This window comes from Notechis scutatus, chromosome 12 (genome assembly GCF_049901735.1).
Source record: "Notechis scutatus isolate UNSWTSFEM ecotype Mainland chromosome 12, rNotScu1.2, whole genome shotgun sequence".
NCBI classification, from domain to species: Eukaryota; Metazoa; Chordata; class Lepidosauria; order Squamata; family Elapidae; genus Notechis; species Notechis scutatus.
In genome coordinates, this window is record NC_142020.1 from 3,557,163 (window position 1) to 3,581,235 (window position 24,073).

Here is a 24,073-nt window from a genome sequence, read left to right on the forward strand (position 1 = left end):
GATAATTTTTGCAGATTTTTTTTTTTTTTTTCAGATTGTGCATGTGCACCATTGTGCCTACCATCCCTGTCCTTTTGTCCCCATTTATTCGTATCTATTTCCTGTATTCTTACTCATGTTTATACTTATACCTATTGCCTTGTAAGCGACTGACAAATCAAATAAATAAATAAAAATAAAATGTTCCAGTGAAACATTTTGGATGACTCTGTGATGTTTTTGCTGATCGTCAGTTTGTGCAATTTTCTTGCATGAGCTGAATCTACTATTTCTTCTGCTCTTTTTTTTTTTTTACACAATCTGAACTCTGAATCATCTGACGACCCCCCCCCCACCCAGTTCTGGCCTTGAGTGTGTATTGTTATTTTAATAACATTACAATTCCCTTTAAATGGCAGTGTGGATGAAGGATGCCCTTGTTATCCTACTTCAGTTTTCAGTACAATCAGGTCAAGGTTTACATTTGCTTTTATCACTCTGCAATTATTTTTACCATCATGACAAAGCAGAGCTTGGTTGCCCTAGTGCCCCAGTTTCTTGTCACACCCCCAGGGGAGGCTTGTGTGTGTGTGTGTGTGTGTGTGTGTTTATGTGCTCCCAGCTCTTTGTCCCTTCTATCGTCACCTTAGGTTGTGACTTCCCCTTGTAGCTCATTGGCTTTCAGGCATCGCCTGGGCAACGAGAGAACACCAAACCAAAGAGGCTGGTCCGTTTCCTTACAGCAGAGACCAGCTTGCTCATTGGCCAGGGGCGTTGCCTATAGCAACGGGAAGACGCTGATCGGAGCTGCTTTTGTGGCAGCCGAGCATCCTTGAGGCCTCTGAGGGAGCAGGGGGATTTCCTGGCCTGGCCAAGCTGCCACCGGAGCCATGTCTCAGCCTGCCGTGCTTCTCACCCAGGAGCCTGCTCCGCAGTGTATCCCCGTCTCGGAGCTCCCCATGAAGGTTTACGAACCAGCTCTGAACACCGGTCCCGATTCCTCCAGCGGTTTGGCCACGGCCGGCTTCCGCACCGCCAAGTTCCTGCCCGAAGAATGGCAGCAGAACAACTACATCCGATACCACGAGGCCTTCGCCGACCGCGACCACTCTGAGCGCTGCCGCCATGAGTCCCAGAACCTGGCCAATTACACGGCCGAATTGGCCCAGCGCACCCAGGAGGACTCCACGGCTAAGGTGGGCCAGAGGCTCCAGGACATCCACTTCTGGAAGTCGGAGCTCCAGAGGGAGATTGAGGACCTGGTGGCTGAGACTGACCAGATGGCGGCTCAGAAACTGCGGCTGGAGCGAGCCATCGATGCTGTGGAGGTCCCCTACAGCATCGCCATGGACAACCTGCAGTGCCGGGAGCGCCGGCAGCATCCGGACCTGGTGAGGGACCAAGTGGAGGTAGAGCTGCTCAAGGTAGGACACTTCCTTCATAAATGGTCCCCGGGTGCATGGCTGTTTGCACGTTCTTGGAGTCAGGGAAGAACTTGAGCTGAGGCTGGAGTGCTATTTATCTCTCTAGCATCCCTCTATCATCCCTCTATCATCCCTCTTATCTATCTACCTGTGTTCTAACCACTGAATCACTATGGCAAGAGAGAGAGAGAGACAGAGAGAGAGAGGTAGGTAGGTAGGTAGGTAGATAGAGGGATGCTAGATAGATGATAGAGAGAGATAAATAGCACTCCAGCCTCAGCTGTAAAAAGTTCCAACAATTGGGGAAATAGGATGTCCTTGATCTAACCTGCACCAACCAGCAGTTTTTGATGTTGGAGCTAGCCCTCCCAGAGGTATGCAACCACGAGGGCTAGGAACTTGTCTACATTTTTTTTTTAAAAAAAAAGGGTGGGGGGACTTTTAAAACAAAATGCTGTGCTGTATTTTGCTTCTGCTTTGAAATCCGCAACAGGCTAAGCGGATGGAAGGTACACCCATCATTTTAAAGGCTTCCCTTCATTGCCTTTGCATGCAGTGCTGTACTCATATTTTTCACGTTTTCATTTAGGAGACTGAGCTCATCCGAAATATCCAAGAGCTCCTGAAAAGAACAGTGAAGCAAGCTGTTAATCAGATGCAGTAAGAACTCTATTCAGTCATGACCAACTTCTAGGTTTTGGTGGATGTGGGGGAGGGGGCGACACGCCTTGAACTGAGTGTCCTCTTTCTCAAATGAAGTGCATGTAATTCAAGAGAGGTACTAATACCACTCTATAAAGCCTTAGTACACCTAAAATACTGCATTCAGCTTTGGTCACCACACTACATCAAAAAAAGATGTTGAGACTCTAGAAAAAGTGCAGAGAAGAGCAACCAGGATGATTAGGAGACTGGAGGCTAAAATATATGAAGTACGGTTGCAGGAACTGGGCATGTCTAGTCTAGGGAAGAGAAGGACCAGGGAAGACAGGAGAGCAGCCTTCCAAAATTTGAGGGGCTGCCACAGAGAGGAGGAAGGGGTCAAGCTATTTTCCAGAGAACCCAAAGGCCAGACAAGGAATAATAGATGGAAACTAATCCAGGAAAGATTCAAACTGGAAATAAGGAGAAATTTTCTGACAGTGAGAACAAGCAACCAATGGAACAGATTAAAGTTGCCTTCAGAAATTGTGGGAGCTTCATCACTGGAAGCTTTCAAGAAGAGACTGGACTCCCATTTGTCAGAAATGCTGTAGGGTCTCGTGCTTGGGCAGGGGGTTGGACTAGATGACCTACAAGGTCCCTTTCAACTCTGTTATTCTGTATTATCTGAAAGCAATCAAAAACCTTAAGATAAGAAATCAGACGTTTCTTTTGCTAGGAAAGAAAACCTGAAGGAAGCTTGACAGATAATCCACAACTTATGACTGGGACCAGAATTTCCATGGCTAATCAAGGTGGCTGTTGAGTGAATGCTTAAATGCTGTAGGGCAGGGGTGTCCAACCTTGGCAACTTTAAGACTTGTGGACTTCAACTCCCAGAATTCCTCAGCCAGCTAAGCTGGCTGAGGAATTCTGGGAGTTGAAGTCCACAAGTCTTAAAGTTGCCAAGGTTGGACACCCCTGCTGTAGGGTCTCATGCTTGGGCGAGGGGTTGGACTAGATGACCTATAAGGTCCCTTCCAACTCTGTTAAACCTGTTAAATCTTCCCCAACTTTGCCTCCCAGGTTCCCAACCTCTTTGCCCAACTTTGCCCAACCGAACAGAAGGGTGTCTGATTTTGTCTGGATGAAGTTCTGATCCTACCACACATTGCCAAGTTCTTGTTTAAAAAAATTCGATTAAAAACGCAGGTCAACTTACAGTCACAATTATGATTGGAATGACCATTGCTAAGTAAGGCGGTCGTTAATTCTGCAACCTATTTTTTTGCAGTCTTTAAGTAAATGGTCATGGTCATTAAGTAATTAAGTCCTGGTCATACAATTATTAAGTGAATCCCGGGTCAGCTGGGAAGGTCACCAATGTTGACCATGGGATTCTGGGGTTCTGCAACCACTGTAAATAAATGCCAGTTGCCATGAGCCCAAACTTTGATCATGTGGTCATAGGTACAGATGGCAATTTTAACAATAGAAATAGCCTTTAGACTTATATACCACTTCACAGTGCTTTACAGCCTTCTCTAAGTGGTTTACAGAGTCAGCCTCTTGCCCCCAACAATCTGGGCCCTCATTTTTACCCTCCTGGGAAGGACGGAAACCTTGAGTCGGTCATGATCGAACTGTTAGCAGTCGGCAGAATTAGCTTGCAATCCTGCATTCTAACCACTGAATCACTATGGCAAGAGAGAGAGAGACACAGAGAGAGAGAGGTAGGTAGATAGATAGAGGGATGCTAGATAGATGCTAGATAAATAGCAATAGCACTTATATACCGCTTCATAGTGCTTTACAGCCCTCTCTAAGCTGTTTACACAACTAGCATATTGCCCCCAACCATTTTGGGCCCTCATTTTACTGACCTCAGAAGGATGGAAGGCTGAGTCAACCTTAAGCTGGTCAGGATTGAACTGCTGGCAGTGAGCAGAGTTAGCCTGCAATACTGCGTACTAACCACTGTGCACCATGGAAGGAAGGAAGGAAGGAAGGAAGGAAGGAAGGAAGGAAGGAAGGAAGGAAGGAAGGAAGGAAGGAAGGAAGGAAGGAAAAAAAAATAGCAATAGCACTTAGACTTATATACCACTTCACAGTGCTTTAAAGCTCCTCTTAGCTGTTTACAGAGTCAGCCTATTTCCCCCAACCATCTGGGTCCTCATTTTACTGACCTCGGAAAGATGGAAGGCTGAGACAACCTTGAGTCGGTCAGGATCGAACTCCTGGCAGTGGGCAGAGTTAGCCTGCAATACAGCATTCTAACCACTGTGCCACCATGTCTCTTTTAAGTATGAGGAAGAGACATACGTCACTTTTTTCAGCCTATTCATTATATCAGATAGTTGTTAAATGGTCATAAATCAAAATTTTACCTGTATAGGATCCATACTTTAGATTGTCAGGGTTGTTATTATAATGTCAGTGTCAAAATGAAACAAACTGACCGGCACAGACTGGAAAATTACTTCACCCATATGCACTAAGTTGTCCTCTTATTTGACAGTTTAATAAGCCAAGTCAATGGGGAAAACAAGAGTCACTCCAACAACCTTGTTACTAACTCAGCAACTTCAGCGACAACAGTGGCAAGAAAAGTTTGCAAAATGGGGCAAAACTCACTTGACAAGCGTCTCACTTAACAACAGAAATTTTGGACTCAATTGTGGTTCTGAGGATTACCTGTAATGCATTAAAATAAAATAAACAAGAACACCAGTGGTTATTTCAATCACCACCTCCAAGAAAGCCAGCTCTGAAATATCAAGAGCAGCAATAGGCTAACATGCCAGGAAAAAAAAAGAAAAGAAAGAAATCTCTTTTGTGCGGAAGAAAATTGAGGGTTGAGAAAGAACTCACTAATTTTTGTTTTTTTTATTCAAGAACAAGGTAGTCTCAAAGGTGCTTTTTTCAGGAGGCAACTGGACTTTCTTGTTTTTTTCTTTTGAAGACGTTTTGCTTCTCATCCAAGAAGCTTCTTCAGCTGTGACGGGATATTGGAGAATGGAAGGGTTTATATTCCTTGCAGACAGCTGGTCATTTGCATCCTTTTAGAGGGTCGTTGAGGCCACTTGGAGGTTTATCTGTGTCCTCAAGATCACCTGAGAAGTACTCCTGGTTCCTCTAGTCTGAATTGCCTCTTGAAAAAGTACCATTGGGACAAGAACGCAGAAAAAATCTTGGTCCATATTCTGCAGACATGTTGACAGACCTGTTCAGATAAAAGACACATGTCCCACCTAACTCCAGGTACATAAGAAGCATTCTTATACTGGCAATAACGAACATGAGCTGTTTATCTCCTGGTTCTGAGTGGTGCCTCTGGATTGGAAAGAAACAAGCTGCCAGAAGTGCTCCTAGTTCCTGTAGTCTGCAATTTTCCCTCTGGAAATCCATTCCTACTCCCATACCATTGGAAGGGTGTTCATCCCAAATTGTATTGCTAAAAGTCTGTAGAGATTGTCAGTCTTCCAGGTCATGGTTGTTCCATTAATATTGTAACATGGTTGTTCATTTGGGATGAACATCCTTCGAATGGTGTGGCAGTAGGAATGGATTTCCAGAGGAAAAACTGCAGAATACAGGAACCATTTGCACCACTCAGGTGACCCTGAGGACACAGATAAACCTCCAAGTGGCCTCAACGACCCTCTAAAAGGATGCAAATGACCAGCTGTCTGCAAGGAATATAAACCCTTCCATTCTCCAATATCCCGTCACAGCTGAAGAAGCTTCTTGGATGAAGCAAAACATCTTCAAAAGAAAAAACCAGAAACTCCAGTTGCCTCCTAAAAAAGCACCTTTGGAACAACTATGACCTGAATCTCTACAAACTTCAAGAAAAAAGTAATGATTTTATTTTGGGTTCATTTCCTGTTCATCCACCAGATGGTGGTATAATATAGGAAACAAGGAGACAGATTCTGCTGTTGAAGTTACAGGATTGAACCTAATTTTCAAAAAATTGTTAGTTGACAAAATGCAGTAAAGATCCTATAGTTTTGTTTTGTTTTAAAATCTCCCCGATGCTTTATTTTTGTAGTCAAATACAGGAAAACCAAAAAAGGTGTCTAGATCTGAAAGCAAGCTAAATTATTTAGGTTTATGGATAATAAAGAGGCGAGTAAACGTCTTGAATCTCAAACTTATATTTTCTGCTTTGGACTCCATTCTTTTATGGCTCTGTTCATTTGTAAATTACAGATTAAAAAAAAAGACAATGTGCAACAACCAAAATAAGCTTCTTTCAAGTCCCTGTCAATATTTCCTTGTCTGTGCTTGCACTGCCTGGCAGCTCTTAAATTCTTTGCAAAATTCATCGCTGCTTAATTCTTACGGGTGATTATCATGGAGTGATTTGAGAGAGATGATTCCTCAAATTATATTCCAGTTATTTTCAATTGCACTCTTGAGACGTTCTTAGCATGACATTACATCCCGTCAAGCTTTCTTATTTTCCAGTTTAAATTGCCAGCAGGTGACACATAGAACAAGAACTATTCTGTCACATTTCCTGTTTGAAACCTGGTGCTTTTGCTGCAAATGCAAAATCTGTGTTTTTTTAAAAAAAATAATAAAATAAAATATGGAAAGCTATTCTGAAATTAATGAATCTTAGGTTTGTGAACGTTTCCAGTTTTCAAATAAGTGCTGCATGAAAGCAAAACGAATGTTGAGAAATTGTAATCATTATTCATTAGTGTTTTAATATTTTTTAGTTGCTATGTCCTTTGATGTAAGTGCAGTAGATAGTAGAAATGCACAAGATTTCCATTTTTCCAGACAACAATCATAAGATCATAGAATAACAGAGTTGGAAGGGACCTTGGAAGTCATCTAGTCCAGGAGTCACCAACCAGTGGGGTGGGGACCACTGGTGGTCCGCAAGAAAATTTTGGTGATCTACAGAGAAATGTCACCCCCAAAGCAATTAATCCAGGCTGCGTGGGAACACAAGGCTGCGCCACCCACATGGCCCGTGGGAACACAAGGCTTGCATCGCTTGCATTGTGCACAACACGAGGTAGTGAGGGGAGGGTGGAAAGGTGGAGGGGGAACTTGCCCCACTCACCCCATGCACCTGGCCTGGCCACCGGACTGCTTCTTTCCACTTCTTTCCTGCTTTTGGCTACACACAAGGAAAGCAGCAAAAGTCTTTCTTTCTCTCCCCCAAACTTTGCCAGAAATGAGTCCTTGGAACTCTGTAAGGCCTCCTGCTCCAAGAGGCTGGGCCGGCACAACAAGTCTCACAAAGACTCATTTCTGGTGGAGTTTGAGGGAGAGAAAGAAAGAATTCTTCTGCTTCTGCTGCTTTCCTTGCATGAAGCCAAAAGTCTCTCTCTTCCCCCGCCCCCGAGAACAGAGCTGGAGACGGTGTCCTGCAATCCCAAATAAAGAATGATTGATAGATAGGAAACCAGGGCAGCAGAATTTTCCTGCAGACTTTTTGGGGGATTTTCCCGGGGTTTCTGGTCTGAAGGATTTAAAATTATGAGTTTGATGGTCCCCAAGGTCCAAAATGTTGGCAATCCCTGATCTAGAGACACACACGAGGCTCCAATCCCAGGAAGTCAAAAGAATGGGGGCCCTAGCGTATCTTCTCTGTAACTGCCTAGTTGCCTCTTGGGAGAAAAAAAAAGGCACCTTTGGGAGTTGGATGACTGAGAATCTCCACAGACATAAAGTAAGAAGATAACCGTTATTGTCAGTGTTTTTTTTTTTTTTTTGTGAACACACTGGCACACACTAAAAAAGTGAAAATCTGAGGCCTCAAAAGGAAAAGAAATATATGTTTTTACGCCTTCACGGAAGGCCAGCAAGGGAAGGGGGGGGGTCTCACCTCATCTCACTTTCAACGAGGGTTGGTCACTAAACTTTGTGGTCCTTCTCCTCTCCAGGTTAAATCGGGACCACAAGCAGGTCTGTGAGATGGATTGGTCTGACAAGGTGGAAACCTACAACATCGATGAGAAGTGTGGGCGGTACAACAACCAGAGCACTAACATTCAATTCCATCCCAGCTCCTCCAAGTTTGAGGACAGGTGAGACAAGGTCCTAGTTGGGGATGAACCAAGATCACCAATGATTGCATTGTTGGGCGAAACCCGCTGGTCCATCTTCCTTAGTCTCCATTTCCTGCCCTCAAAGCAGATCACTTTTCAATGCATCTGGTCCTCATTTCCCCTTCCTCTCTTCTCTTTTCCAATCCGCAATTCTGCACTTCTGCAAATGTTTGTCTTAAAGGAGGATCTTTGTAACCCAGCCTTGAAATGGAAGGTCCTTGTGCTCTCTGAGCTCGCTTGTTTTCTTGCAAATATTTTCATTACCCAAACTAGGGAACCTCATCAGTGCTAGAAGGGAGGAGGAGGAGAAAGAGGAGGAGGAGGAGGAGGAGGAGGAGGAGGAGGAGGAGGAGGAGGAGGAGGAGGAGGAGGAGAACTGTGGGGTCCTTGGTGCTGAGCTTGCTTCTTTTCTTGCAGATGTTTCATGACCCAAACTAGGTAACATTATCCATGCTAGTCTCAGAGAGCACCAAGGGGTCGAAAATGATTTGATGACACACAATCATTTAATCAAGAGACAGAGAGAGTGAGAGTGAGAGAGGAGGAAGCTGACCAATGAGCTTTGTGCCAAGTAGGTTGGATCCTGATTCTCCTGGGAGGTCCACCTCTCTGCACACTCTAACTGTCACATTTCTTACATTTCTTTTGAGATGGGCTCCCTACGCATGAAGACTGTCGTGTAAATTTAGGCCACTGGTTAAGGTTCCGGCTGTACGATTTATGTCCTTTCCCCTGCCCCCACCTCCCCAACTGTGTCTTCCCTGCAGTGCTTCTACCCCAGAGACGTGGGCCAAGCACAGCCATGACAACATCTACAGGGCTGAGCGAGAAAGATTGGCCTCTGTCAACCTCCGGGCCCTGGTTGACAACATCCTCCATGACACAGCCGAGGATCTGCGCCTCCAGTTTGATGTGGTGAACCAGACCTTTGCCAAGCGCTGTGAGGAGCTGGAGGATGCCAAGCACAAGCTGGAGCACAGTTTACGAAAAGTATGGGCTTACCTCCTCTGGTCCTCCCACTGGGGTTTATGACAATTCACCATGGCCAACTCACCATGGCCAACTCATTAAGGCTCACTTGCCATGGCCAATTAGCTGCGGGACAAGAGTTACATTCATACCAAAGAAATCATCTTCTTATAATGTCCCCGTAATGCTTTGCGGGGTGGAGTCTGGGCGACTGAATGGAGCTGAGTGGTTACTGGCCGGATGCCCTTCCTGTTGCCAATCAGGAGTTTTGTTCAGCAGTTCAGTGTGCCCAATTTGTTCAGTGTGCCCAGAGAGAGAAATATCTGCCTCTACCTAGGATCGAACTCACAGCCTCCTGTTTGTGAGGTGAGAGATTCCACCTGTAAGTCACTGTACCACTCACTCATACCAAAGAAATGGCGGAAGAGGATCATTAAAGAAAGGATGCAAAAGGAGGGACAGAATGAAATGGGAATAGCAAGAATTAAAATAACTTGCATTTGTTTAAAACAATTAAATAGAATTGTTAAATTGTCCCACAGGGAGTTGGCCATGGCAAGTTGCCCTATTCTCCTTCCACTGTGGGGGAGCTGACAGCAGTCTTGGTGCTTGAAGTCCAAGCTCTTGAGAAAACATGGGAGCAGCTTTTAAAGGACGGGGAAGAGAGTTTGGGTTAACCCCATAAACATTTTTGGGGGCCGGGGGAAAGGAATTGTTTGTGAGAAGTAGCTATAGAAGATGAAACCAAGGAGGGTGGTCTTGTTGATCTTGATCCTCCTTTGTACAGCAAATTGTGTTGATCTTCAGCTTCGGACTTTAGAAAGAACCTGGTTTGTTGCAGCCTCAGAACAAGTCACATCTGCTACAAGTTAGGGATGAGACTATTCCAATATTTTTGGGTAAAAGCACAGTTGGTCCCAAGAGGGTGGATGATTTAGCACCAGAAGGATCTTCTTTTAGTGGTTGGATTAGTGCAACGTTTGATATAATCCTATAGTAAATGTGTCCAGAGCTGTTTGGCTTACTGTTAAGAGCAAATTCAAACTTTTAAAAAAAATACTTGTTTGTTATTATGACATCAAGTTATTTTGCATGGATTAGATTCTTCTCATCTGGTGCAGAATTTAAACTGCATCAACAGCAGCCTTTTGCTATATCAAAACCCTATTGCAGTTTTCCTGCAAATATATCAGCACAGCTTACCTAAAATATTTGCAACATGATTTTGCAAATTTGCAGATGATACCAAGCTGGCAGGAAAAGCCAACACCCCAGAAGAAAAGCTCAGGATCCAAAAGGATCTTGGCAGACTTGAACAATGGGCCCTAGCCACCAAAATGAAATTTAATGTGGAGAAAAGTGAGGTTTTACACCAAGAAAAAAACAAAAACCAAAGGTACAAATGCAGATTAGGTGAGACCAGGCTCAAAAAGAAGTAACTGTGAGAGCCCCTTGGAGTCCTAATGGATGGTCACTTAACCATGAGCCAGTAGTGTGTGGAAGCAGCAAAAAAAAAAAAAAGCTAATACAATCCTTGGTTGTATAAACAGAGCCATACAATCAAAATCAGTATTAGTACTGCTTTATACAGCCTTAGTTAAGACCACACCTGGAATACTGTATTCAGTTTTGCTCATCACATTACAAAAAAGATGTCGGGACTAGAAAGAGTGTAGAGAAGAGCAACCAGGATGATTAGGAGACTGGAGGCTAAAATATATGAAGTACGGTTGCAGGAACTGGGCCTGGCTAGTCTAGGGAAGAGAAGGACCAGGGGAGACAGGATAGCAGCCTTCCAATATCTGAGAGGCTCCTACAAAGACAAGGGTGTGTGGCTGTTGTGGTTAGCCAGCAGCAGGTGCAGATGGTTGAGGAGAGCGAGGACTCTGATGAAGGGCCAGGACCATCAGGGAGTGGACTGCTGCCTTCAGAGATTGTGGGGGCTGGCAGCAGCAATGAGGAGTTTCCCGAGGAGACTGTGCCAAGTGCACGTGCATGAAGGATTGCTTGGAGGAAAGAACAATTACAGCAGCACAGGCGACTCGGGAGTAAGGCTGCAAGGTAATGGACCCTCCCTCAAGAGGATAAAAGCCAGGTTTGGAAAAGCGTTCTTTGCAGACAGCAAAGAAGCTCTGAAACTCAACTGGTGGACATCTTAATTCCTGTTTGGAGAATCTTGTAAATTAGTTCTTATCTCTGGGTTTTTGGCAGCCTTGATGAACAACTTGGCAAGGCTCTTTCTTGCCGGAGCTAATTAGTGGAAAGCAGCCTTCAGAATAGAATTCGTTATTAAACCTTAAAAGGTGGGGGCTGCTGCCTTTTGTTTATTCTTTGGGAACCCGGTTGGGTCAGAACAGCGTCAACCGATTTCCCAAAGCACCAGAAGGCAACACAAGAAACAAGGGATGGAAACTAAGCAAGGAGAGAAGCAACCTGGAATTAAGGAGAAACTTCCTTAGAGTGAGAACAATCAACTAGTGGGACAGCTTGCCTTAGAAATTGTGGGCGCTCCATCACTGGAGGCTTTCAAGAAGAGATTGGACAACCCTTTGTCTGAAATAGTATAGGGTCTCCTGCTTGAGCAAGGGGTTGGACTAGAAGACCTCCCAAGGTCCCTTCCAACTCTATTCTGATTGATTGATGGGATATTTTTTTTGGAAATAAGTTGAGTCTTAACCTCCACATACCTTGATTCAATTCTTTGCAAATGGTTGTTGGTCCCTACACCATTGGTGATCAGTTACTGTGTGTTTGTTGGTTGGTTTGTGCATTTGTTTGTTTATGTCACTATCTTTCCTATCCTTTCTGAACAGACCCTGCAGGAGATTGGGCACCAAGAGCACAACATTGAGGCGTTGAAGCAAGCGATTAAGGATAAAGAAACGCCCCTCAAAGTAGCTCAGACAAGGCTGTATGATCGCTCCTTTAGGCCCAACGTGGATCTCTGCAGAGATACTGCCCAGTTCAGGTAAGTCACTGGGCAGTATATTAACTTAAAGGATGACAATGATGATGAGGATGATAATAATGTACATCACTGTTTTTCAACCTGAGTGGTGCGGTGGGCTGGAGGTGGAGCTCTCATCTCACAGTCAGGAGGCTGTGAGTTCGATCCTAGGTAGAGGCAGATATTTCTCTCTCTCTGGGCACAATGAGAATATATCTGCCGAACATAACTCCACATCGGTGACAGGAAGGGCATCTGGCCAGTAACCATTCAGCTCCATTCAGTTGCCCAGACTCCACCCCACAAGGGATTATGGGGCCCTTAAATGATGGTGGTGATCACTGTTTTTCAACCTCAGCAACTTCAAGATATATGGATCTCAATTCCCAGCAGAGGAATTCTGGGAGTTGATGTGCACCCTTTTTAAAGTTCCCGAGGTTAAGAAATTCTGGTGCAAGTGATGGTTGAGCTACTCACCCACTAAACGAAGAATAAAGATTCAATCTTCTGGTCTTGTTGGGTAATGATTGTGCTTCCAGGTCACATGCGATGTGACCTTGATGTTGATAGAAGGGGTATCTGCAAGATGTGTGCAAAAAATCGGGTTGACAGATTACAGCCAAATAAACCTAAACTGGGCCGTGTCTTTTGAGCTATTATTTACATATATGGCATTTACAACAAATAATTAATAATTTTGGTAAAGGTAATTTGGTTTACTTAGCAATTCTGGCATGTTTTCAATCTCCACTGTCTTGCAATTGTTCTAACATTTTTAAAATAACCTCAATCTGGAGTCTTGGACACACTATAAAAAAGAGGTTGAGACTCTAGAAAGAGTTCAGAGAAGACCAACCAAAATGATGAGGGGAACTGGAGGCTAAAACATACCATAAACGGTTGCAGGAACTGGGCTTGGCTAGTCTAGGGAAGAGAAGGGCCAGGGGAGACAGGATAGCAGCCTTCCAATATTTGAAGGGCTGCCACAAAGAGGAGGGGATCAGGCTGTTTTTCAAGGCACCCGAAGGCCAGACAAGGAATAATGGATGAAAACTGATGGAAAGAGATTCAACCTGGAAATAAGGAGAAACTTTCTGAGAGTGAGAACCATCAACCGATGGAACAGCTTTTGCCTTCAGAAGTTGTGGGAGCTACATCACTGGAGGCTTTCAAGAAGAGACTGGACTGCCACCTGTCAGAAATGGTGTAGGGTCTCCTGCTTGGGCGTTGGGTTGGATTAGATGACCTACAAGGTCCCTTCCAACTCTGTTAATCTGTTTGTTTAATCTGTCTATGGAGATTCTCTGTCATTCAGGTCCTGGTTGTCCCAGAGGTGCTTTTTCAAAAAGCAACTGGACTTTCTTCGTTTTTCCTTGAAGACATTTTGCTTCTCATCCAAGTTCCTCAGTTCTGAGAATGATGAAAAGCGAAATGGAAAAACAAAGTCCAGTTGCCTTTTGAAAAAGCACCTTTTGGAGGTACACAGATTCAATTTGGACCTTAAAATCCTATGGAAAAGATAGAAAAATGGCTTTGTGGACAGCCATAAGTGGGAAGAGGCTGTATCGGAAAGACCAGCCACCAATTATTCCAGAGAGGCATAGATTCAGAGGCGTAATGATACTTATTCACCCCAATTAAGCTTTTTAATTAGGTGCAATTTTCTAACCTCTTTTTTCTCTGGATGAAATCAATTGCCCTGAAAGCACCAGGCTTACCATTCATATAATCAGCCAGAAAAAAACATCTGTTTCTCACTCTTTGAAAATTGAAAATGCTTTTTTTAAAAAATCCACCTCTTTCTTTTGTTAAATTTGAGAACTTGGGGTTTTTTTTGGGGAAGGAGCATTAGTGTCAATTATAAACCTTTCAAATGCAATTGATTTGTGTTTGCTAATGTATTTAAAAGATTTTTATGGCTGCCCATCTCCTCTATAAAGTATTAAAATGATTTCTGTAGAAGAGACTAAAATTTGTCTATTTACAACATGTTACTCTCGTTTCTGATGCCTGGTATGAATGGTTTAAGAATAAAAAGAAATTAAAATTGCAATTAGGTAAAGAATGAGAAAGTATGTAAAGATGTATAGGTGTTATGGAGAAGATTGAAATATAAGATGTAATATATTGATTTGTAGCAAGAGTAAGGGAAGAATTATTCAATGATAATGGAATAAGAAATTATATACAGAAAATGTAAGGAAATGTAAAAGATGTCTTGATGTTTATAACAATGTACAAAGTTTTATTTTATGTTTTTAATCTTTGAAAATCGAATAAAATATCTAAAAATAAAAATAAAAAAATAAACTGGGTTTAAACTATAACTTCTTGTTTGTATCTTGGGATTTATGTTGATTGCTTTTATTTAGTATCCTATTAGGATTTATGTTGACTGCTTATTTCAGGGCTGTCAAACTCACGGCCCGCAGGCTAGATGTGTCATGCACTGGCCACGCCCACACCTGGTTTAGCAAAGGGGGAAAAAGTCACATGATGATGCCATGACAACGCGAGTTTGACACCCCTGGCTTATTTAGTATCCTGTGAACTATCACTAAATGTCAGGGGTGTCAGGGGGTCTCTGCCCTAATGACTGGATGGGTGGGCATGGCCAACTTGACGTCGCTTCTTTGCCCTAATTACCTAAAAAAAAGATATATACCAAAAAGTTGTTTATTATTTCGTGCATTTAATACTTAAATAAAAGACTGGGTGAAACCAGGCTTAATAGCAGTGTCTGTGAGAGGGATCTTGGAGTCTTAGTGGAGTTTCTGGTGAGTTATGTGATTCTTATTATTTGGGAATTAATTCCCTCAGAGGCTAGTGGCTATGCTATCTGATTTTCTCAATGGCTCTCCCTCGCAAGCGCTGAGTGGATTGTTTATCTAGCTTGCAACACTTTTACGAGGTGTGAAATTCTCTTGGCTGAACGCCCAGAAGTTCAATTAAGCCTATTAAGAGCTTTCCCTTGCTGATTGTCTTTCTAAGGTTATTGGGGGATCTCTGAGCCCCGCAGAGTCTTAGCTAGGGGTTCTCCTGAGCCCTGCAAGCTCCCAGCAGCGCACCCCTGCTAAGCATTGCATCTTATGATTTATGATGATCGTATTTTATGATTATGATTATGATTTCTCACTTGATGCTGAGAGTTTATGCACCTGAGATAAATTCCTTGTGTTTCCAACCACACTTGGCCAACAAAGAATTCTCTCATTCTCTTATTATTATTGAGACCACTGTGAGACAGATCCATTTGCTCATGGAGTATGGTTTAGCTAGATGTGCAGGAAGAGGTGAACATTTCCTAGAAAATGTTATCTCCGGGCCAGTTTCACCCCCAGCTTCTCATTCTCCGTGAGGAGGTCTCAATCCACACCACTAACGTGAGCTCCTCTTTTGTCCTCCGTTCAGGCTCATCAGCGAAGTGGAAGAACTGACTGAATCCATTGATGCTCTCAAAAAGAAGCTTCTGGAATCTGAGCAAAGCCTACGGAATCTGGAGGACAGCCGGATGCATCTGGAGAAGGAGATTGCTGTGAAAACCAATAGCCTTTTTATCGACCGGCAGAAATGCATGGCCCATCGTACCAAATACCCAACTATCCTGAAACTGGCAGGCTATCAGTAGGATGTTGTCACTGGAAGCGAAGTGGGCAATCAGTTTTGGTCTCTGAAAGTTCTACTTTCCTAAAAATGTTGTTTGTGGCTTAAGGTACCATTATTTAGTCTTGTAAACACTTAACCTTTCTGGGATAAATTAAAATATAGAAATGTTGTGGAAGATAATTGGATGCAATTTTTATTTATTTATTTATTTAATGCAGTATTTCTATACCTGGACCACTTTCCAAGGCATGGACTTCAACTCCCAGAATTTCCCAGCCAGCAAAGTTGGCTGGGGAATTCTGGGATTTGGAGTCCATGCCTCAGAAACTGATCCTGGCTGAGAAACATTGATTTAACTGATTCTTGGAGCCACCCCTCTCGCTTTTACATGATTCTAGGCAGCTAACAATAAAATAAAGTACATACAATGCACAATATAAAATAAAAACAATAGACACAGCAATTGAATATTGTCTCTCCAGCTTTTCACCCAGCCAAGAGATAGGCTCAGTCAATCCCATGTCCAAGGCTGCAGGCTTGTTCACATTGTTCCTAAAGTTCCTGAAACGCTCCTAAAATTCTGAAAAACAGATGTGTAAACTGTAAAGATGTAGCTCATATCTCCTATTCATTATCAGCTGGTCTTAAGTCATTTCAAATTATTATTCTGGTTCCCATAGTTGAGTAGCTGTTTCTATGGAGTTTTAGAGTGTCAAAGCAGGTAATGTCCATCAGCCAAGAGCTGGGTGAATTTGAGGATTCCTAGTGATCCATCTTGATTAGCGATTGGTTGATAAAGGCTGAAGTGTTCATGGAGGGAGATAATCTAAGATCAGTTTCCTAAACAGGGCAGGAAATAAAAGTTGAAATATAGATGTAACAACTCACACAAAAATGGGTTGCTCTGTAAGGTCCTGCCTCTCCTTCTCACTCAAGAAAGTAAAAACTCTTGAAACTGAGTATTTCAAAAGGAAGCTTTTATTGAGCAGAAGTGAAAACAGGACAAAGGCAAAGCAGACTCTAAATCCTCCCCCCAGGCAATACAGTTAGAAATAAGGCATTAGAAACCCCTCCCTCCTGTCTGACGTGGATTCAGCCAATCCACAGGTGTGGAGATGTCATTGCAATGGCTCTCCTGAAAACCAGATAAGCAGGCACTCCCAGGGTCATCTTCCGCTGGCTTTCAGAGTGAAACAACCCACATGGCCCTCCCCCCTAATACATTCCCCAAAAGGTGAGAAAATCTCAGGGCGCTCAGGCACCAGGATAAAGGTTATAAAACAGCAGTTGTCAGAGGAAATAAGAAAAAATCACATTTGAGGTTCCTCCCCTTCTCCCAATTGAATGGCAGTATCACTTTAGGGATCTGACATGCTTGTTAGGCTGTTGGTTTGAGCTCCGAGCTTTGCAGTTTGGTGGCAAAGGTTTAAAAGGGGATCTAAAGGCCTGTGTTTTGACAGACGAGCACAACTCAAAGTACACGGACGATGTCTCCTTGAATGCTGATGAAATGTTTGCAATCCAACTGCCAAGCTTGGAGCTCAAACCAACAGCCTAAATGCCAACCTGAGAGACTAATATTCAAACACATTTCATAGGTTGTTGTTGTTTTTAAAATGCAAATGAACTTCAGCTTGAGACTAAAAGTAAACAGTGGGAATCTCTGCCTTTTAGGTAACCAGGGTAGGGGAGAGAAGGTCAAATCAAGCAGCTTTTTCTTAAACATTGTTATACCTCTATTGAACCTGGTAATCTTTCCTGTTTTTGTTTGCTTGCTTTGTTTTAATTGTTGATGTTGGGAGAGACACCTTGAGGGCATCATTCTAACATCAATCTCACCTCTGCTTTTCTCTCCCTTGGGGCCTGCTTTTTACTGGGTTTTATGGTCAACTTCCTGTTCATTTCTCCGGAAGTCTGGCTCAGCTCATGCACTGAGCAACAGACTCTTTGGGTGATGGGGTAAACTACCCCCTCCTAGCAGACATGCGATCTGTGCAATATTTCCATGCTACGCCACATAGAAACAATCAACCCGATACTGCAGAGACTTTTCCTCTCTCTAACCCCTCCCCCCCAGGGATGTCAAACTCACATCGTCACAGCATCATCACGTGATGTATTGGGATCTTTCCCCCTCTTTACTAAACTGGGTGTGGGCGTGGCTAGCACGTGATGCATCTGGCCCATGGCCTGCGAGTTTGACAGCCCTAATCTAACCTGTCCGTGTTCCAACTAACCAACTCCAAACCAATAAACTCCGAGACAAGCATTTCCTCAAAGTTCCATTTTATTAGAGTTGTCATATTGGCACATCTGGGAAAACCCGAATCTGAGAGTTCCGGGTTTTCCCTTCCCAAAAGAGAAATCAAAGATCCATCCCCTGTGCCCATCAGTCCATCCCATGGCCCAATCAAATCTTTGTCCCACCTGGAGACATCCCCCTCCAGTCACTCTCTTCCAGGTGCAGGTAAACATGTCCTTGACTCTCTGAGAAAGAGTGTTGTTGATTCTAATCTTCCACCTCTCTATGAAATCCCCGCTTCCAAATTCCCAGGCACCGAATGTGGCAGCCTTGAAGCTTCCAAGTAAAAAATGGCTTCCAAGGCTGACATAACCCTTCAGCTGTCTAAACTGAGCAAACGTTGCCTAAATGTTAATGTGGAGAGAATACTTTTCTGCCCACAAGACCTCATGGGCCTCACACATGATGAACCAGCTCATCAGGTTTTTTTTTTTTAAATGATTCCTAATGTTTGCATGCAGCCATGCTTTATTTATTTATGAAGTGGTTTCAGTCAAAGCAACTGTAAGCGTTGTACAAATGCAACAGCCTTTTAGTAATAACTGTAGCCTGCAATAAGGTAACCAGGTACTACCACTAGTAACAAATGGCTTTGGTGCAATCCCAAAACAACTGGAGCATCCCTTGAACACAGTTGGCGTTCACAAATTCACCAATGGTCAATTGCAAAATTGCAGCTTCACTCAGAACTGCTGTCATCCTGCAATCATATCTGTCACAACATCACACATCTTGTGATGACCCAGGGTGGGATACAAAATAAACACAGTCACAAAAACAGGTGAAGCCCCTTTTATTCCTTCACTTTGCTTCAAAGCTCCAAATATCCTTGACTGGAGACAAAAACTTCCCCCACAAGCAGTTACAAAAAAGAGGAAATGCCATTTAAACTAAAAATGTCTATAAATTATAAAGAGTAAAAACAACACAAACCACACTGAAGCAATTAAGGGAACCAGGCAAGATAAGGGCTTGAAGACGTCCACAGATATCGGAACACACACTGGGAAGGATGCCAAACTCAGAGAGGAACAACAGACTAGAGATATTCCCACACTTTGTTTCCAGCACTGGCCCATACGCATGTCCGTCCTTTTAACCAGTTCTCCCAGCTGCAGCCCATGAAGAGGATCAAGGCCCCCTCCTCCCCTGTAGACCATGCCATTCATGTCTCTCCCTTATCCTCTCCTCCCTGCATGTCCTAGGATGCAGAGGGCCTGGATCCTCCTCTGACTGCCCACCCAACCTCTGCCCTTCCCCAGCCTCCTCCACAACCTCTGGAGCCACACTTCCACTCCCTGTCAGCTCTTCCTCCTCTCCCTCGGAGTCCGACTCCAACAGGGGCATGACACGTCCACATCTGCTTATCCCAGGTGTTTGGGAAGTGCATTGTTTTTTCTTCTTTCCTTCCCCTCTTTTTCCTTTTGGGGGGTTATGTCTTTCAGACATCTGTTAGTTTGTATTTGTTTTTATCTTTTTTAAAAAAACTTTTTAAATACAGATTGAAAGGTAGTCCTTGGCTTAAAACAGTTTATTCAAGTGACCATACAAAGTTATAATGGCACTGAAAAAGTAACTTATGACCATTTTCCACACTTATGACCGTTGTAGCATCCCCTTGGTTACGTGATCAAAACTCAGATGCCTGGCAACTGACTTATATTTATTTATGATGGTTGCAATGCCCTGGGGCCATGTGATCTCCTTTTGCAAACTTCTGGCAAGCAAAGTACAATTAGCACAATTGTACAGCCCCCCCCCCCGGACTGTGTGCTCTCTCCACTTCTCCCCATATACCAATGACTGCATTTCAATAAATCCCTCTTTTAAAGTACTGAAGTTTGCAGATGATACAACAGTGATTGGTCTCATTCGAGACGACAACAAATCTGCAAACAGATGGGAGGTTGAACAACTAGCCTTGTGATGCGACCAGAACAATCTGGAACTAAACACACTCAAAACCATAGAAACGATGGTAGATTTTAGGCAGAACCCTCCCATATTACCACCTCTTACAATACTAGACAACACAGTATCAACAGGAGAGACCTTCAAATTTCTAGGTTCTATCATATCTCAAGACCTAAAATGGACACCTAACAACAAAAACATCGTCAAAAAAGCACAACAAAGAATGTTCTTTCTGCGCCAACTCAGGCAGCTCAAACTGCCCAAAAGGAGCTGCTGATCCAGTTCTACAGAGGAATTCTTGAGTCTGTCATCTGCATCTGTATAGCAATCTGGTTTGGTTCTGCAACCCAACAAGACAGAAACAAGACTCCAGAGAGTAATTAGGACTGCAGAGAAAACAATTACTACCAACCTGCCTTCAACCGAGGACCTGTATACTGCACAACTCAAAAAGAGGGCTGTGAAAATATCTACAGACCCCTCACATCCTGGACTTAAACTATTTCAACTCCTACCCTCAAAACAATGCTATAGAGCACTGCACACCAGAACAACTAGACACAAGGACAGTTCCCCCCCCCCAACCCATCACTCTGCTAAACAACTAATTCCCACAACATTGTCAAACTATTTAGTAATGCTGTATTACTATTATTCTTCTCATCCTTCCTATTACCTGCTCCTCCCACTTATGACTATAACCTTGTTGCTTGTATCTCTATGAATTATATTGTTTTACTTGTTTCCTAGTATGATTTGATTGCTTATTTAGTAACATATGACTATCACCAATTGTTGTATCTTATGATTCTTGATAAATGTATTTTTATGTACACTGAGAGCATAAGCACCAAAGACAAATTCCTTGTGTGTATAATCACACTTGGCCAATAATTCAATTCAATTCAATTCAATTCAATTCAATTCTATTCTATTCTATTCTATTCTATTCTATTCTATTCTATCCTATCCTACCCTACCCTACCCTACCCTACCCTACCCTATCCTACCCTACCCTATTCTGTCAATGGGAAAACCAGATTCCCTAAATAACCGTGTTACTAACTTAAGCACTGCAGTGATTTACTTAACAACTGTGGCAAGAAAGGTCATAAAATGGGGCAAAACTCACTTAAGAGATGTCTCCGTTAGCAACAGAAATGTTGGGTTCAATTGTTGTAAGTTGAGGACTACCTGTAGTTTAGTTTAATTCAGGTTTGCTGATCGTGTGCGAGGCCCATGAGGTCTGGTAGGCAGAAAAGCAGGATGGAAATCCTGCTTTAAATACACTCCTTTATTCTCTCCACATTAATATTTAGGCAATTCTTGTCCAGTTTAGACAGTTGCATTAGAGAAATGCAATGTCTTTGGAGGATTTTCCGATTCAGCAAAGCTGACAAAGGTAATCTAGTTTCTAACTTCAGTGGCTAGACTTGTATTCATGCGAAAGAAATACTGACGTGAATTATTTCTTCCTGAAATAATGCTACTGTCTTGCCTTAGGGTTCAATAATTATTTTATTAAAGTGTCTAAAGAATGTGGGGGAAGAAATTAAACCTGAAATTGATCATAATTAATTCTTCTCTGCATTCTCTTTTCTAAGTAACTTTAGGGAAATAGAACCAGCCAATTTGTTTTCAGAGCTTCCAAAGTCCTACAGTTAATTTAACACCAGGCTGCTCCTTGTTATGAATATTTAAGATTTATGCTCTTTTTGTTTGTTCGGAAACAATTTTCTTCAACCATCCATCATCCTCACAGATTGTAGAAGAGGGCACAACAATAAACACAGTGTAATCAATAGTGCAAAAACAAAGCAAAACACACTGAATGTGGTAATAAGGGCAGAAATGCAAATTCGTTTTGAACTTCAACAAAAAATATTGTTATCCCAACTGAAATTTCTTCTAGTGGGTGTTTCTCAATGTGGGATGTTGCTTCAGAAAAATGCCTGTACTTGGCAGAATTGCATCAACCTTCCCCTTCTGTCCTGGCCACTTTTTACAGAAGTACAATTGAGAGTGTTTTAACAAATTGCATCCCTGTTTGTCTTGGTGGCAACAGCACCTCAGATAGAAAGTCCCTACAGAGAGTGGTGAGGAGAAGATTATATGGCCGAGAAGATTATATGGCTCGCTTCCCGTTATTCAGAATACAGCTTATGTGCTTAAAGCTCAAAGCATTTGTGATGACTCAGAGTGTACACAAACATAACAAAATCCAAAACATAAATAAATGTCCTTTAATGCCTCCAACTTGGCCCCACTGTTCAATAATTCTCAGTTGAAGATAAAATTTATTCAAAAATAGTCTTCAAAAGAAAGCGATACAGTCTGAACTTAATGAGCAGATAGAGGTGAAATAAAAAACTAAAACAAACTACAATGAAGGAATTTCCACAATGGACCAGGATAAGTAATTACCAACTGCAAAGAGATAACAAGGCACAGTCTGTTGGAAGGACACCAACCAAGATAACTTCAGCCTAAAATAAAACACGCTTTGCTTCTGGCAATGCTGTGTTTTAACCGTCTCTCTTATATACTATTCTCCCCAGCTGCAACCAATGAGGGGGATCATGGCCACTTCCTCTCTCATAAGCCAAGTTGTTGCCTTCTCCGTTCCTCCCTGCGTGTCCTAGGATGCAAAGGGGATGGGCCTGGTTCTTCCTCTGACTGCCCAACCGTCCTCTGCTCTTCCCCAGCCTCCTCCACAACCTCCAGAGCCACACCTCCACTCCCAGTCAGCTGTTCCTCCTCTTCCTCAGAGTCAGTCTCTTCCAAGGGCATGTTAGAGACCCCACACACCCATTTCATAGTCTGTTTCTGTTGCTTCCCTCTGGGAGGAGGTTTCAAAGTATTTCTAGCAGGACTACCAGATTCTGAAACAGCTTTGTTCCTTACGCCATCTGTCTGGTAAACTCACAAGATTTGTTTTTCTTGCCATGTGCATATATACATCCAACCAAGACTGTGTGGTATGTGGGTATGTACATAATTTTGTATTTATTTATTTTGTCATGTTTATGTAGTGTATATTGGAGGGGTGATCCTTTGAGAGCTGTATGCAGTGAAATTTTGTTTTAATGTATGCCGATTAGTGTACATTCAAAGTGACAATAAAGTTTCATTCCATTCCATTCCATTCCATTCCATTCTGGAGGACACGATTTATTTGAGGTCTTAGTCTGCATACAATTAAACATAAATTAGAGAAGCTCGAGCTTGCCTTGAGCTTGACTCAAAGAAGCCTTCATTTTTCCTTGGGTTCACAAAAAACACATTCACCTGTAGTTACCTTGTGCCTTAACCCTTGTCCTGCTTCTTTCCCCCACTCAACTTAGAGTCTTTTTCCCAGCCCATTTCTGGATAAGTTATGGCAAACTGAACTCACCCATTGGAGAACCCAAGCAGTGCGCCTTAGCGCATTGTGTAAACCTAGCCATTGGATTTGTTATGTAGGGTTTATAGCTTAGCATGAACGATGTCTTGCACATTTTGTGAACATAGACAATACCAGTGTTCCAATATTTGAGGGGCTGCCCCAAGGAGGAGGGGGTCGACTTATTTTCCAAAGCACCAGAAGGCAAGACAAGAAACAATGGATGGAAACCAGAGGTGGTCTTCAGCAGGTTCTGACCAGTTCTGGAGAACCTCTAGCAGAAATTTTGAGTAGTTTGGAGAACCAGCAAAGACCACCTCTGACTGGAGATTTTACAGTATCCTTCCCATGCCTAGCCCACCAAGTCACGCCTACAGAACTGGTAGTGAAAAAACTTGGAATCCCACCACTGATGGAAACCAATCAAGGAAAGAAACAACCTGGAATTAAGAAGAAACTTCTTAACAGTGAGGATAATTAACCAGTGGAACAGCTTGTCTCCAGAAGTTGTGGATGCTTCATCAATGGAGGCTTTTAAGAAGAGACTGGACAGCAATTTGTCTGAAATGGCATAGGGTGCCCTGGTTGAGCAGGGGGTTGGGCTAGAGCAGGGTCGCCAACCTTTTGGACCTCAGGGACCACCAAACTCATAATTTTAAACCCCAGGGACCACTAACCGGTTCTGTGGGTGTGGCCTAATTTGTGGCTTGGTGGTCATGTGACTGGCTGGGCATGGCTTGTATGTAAATACTATAAATATTTATATAAATATTGATTTTTTTTTATTAAAAAAGAACAACTTTTACCCAAAATCAGGCAAAGCAGGCAAGCAGA

At 42.9% G+C, this 24,073-nt stretch overlaps 1 protein-coding gene across 1 annotated transcript; it reads left to right on the forward strand.

The window, feature by feature from the left end:
* Positions 1 to 660: 660 nt before the first annotated feature.
* Positions 661 to 15,887, forward strand: TEKT4 (tektin 4). The gene is made up of 6 exons (XM_026685821.2): positions 661 to 1,403; positions 1,993 to 2,063; positions 7,955 to 8,098; positions 8,887 to 9,109; positions 11,902 to 12,056; positions 15,447 to 15,887. The coding sequence occupies exons 1-6, from the start codon at positions 870 to 872 to the stop codon at positions 15,661 to 15,663; spliced, it is 1,344 nt and encodes a 447-aa protein (XP_026541606.1). The 5' UTR covers positions 661 to 869; the 3' UTR covers positions 15,664 to 15,887.
* The last annotated feature ends 8,186 nt before the right edge of the window (positions 15,888 to 24,073 follow it).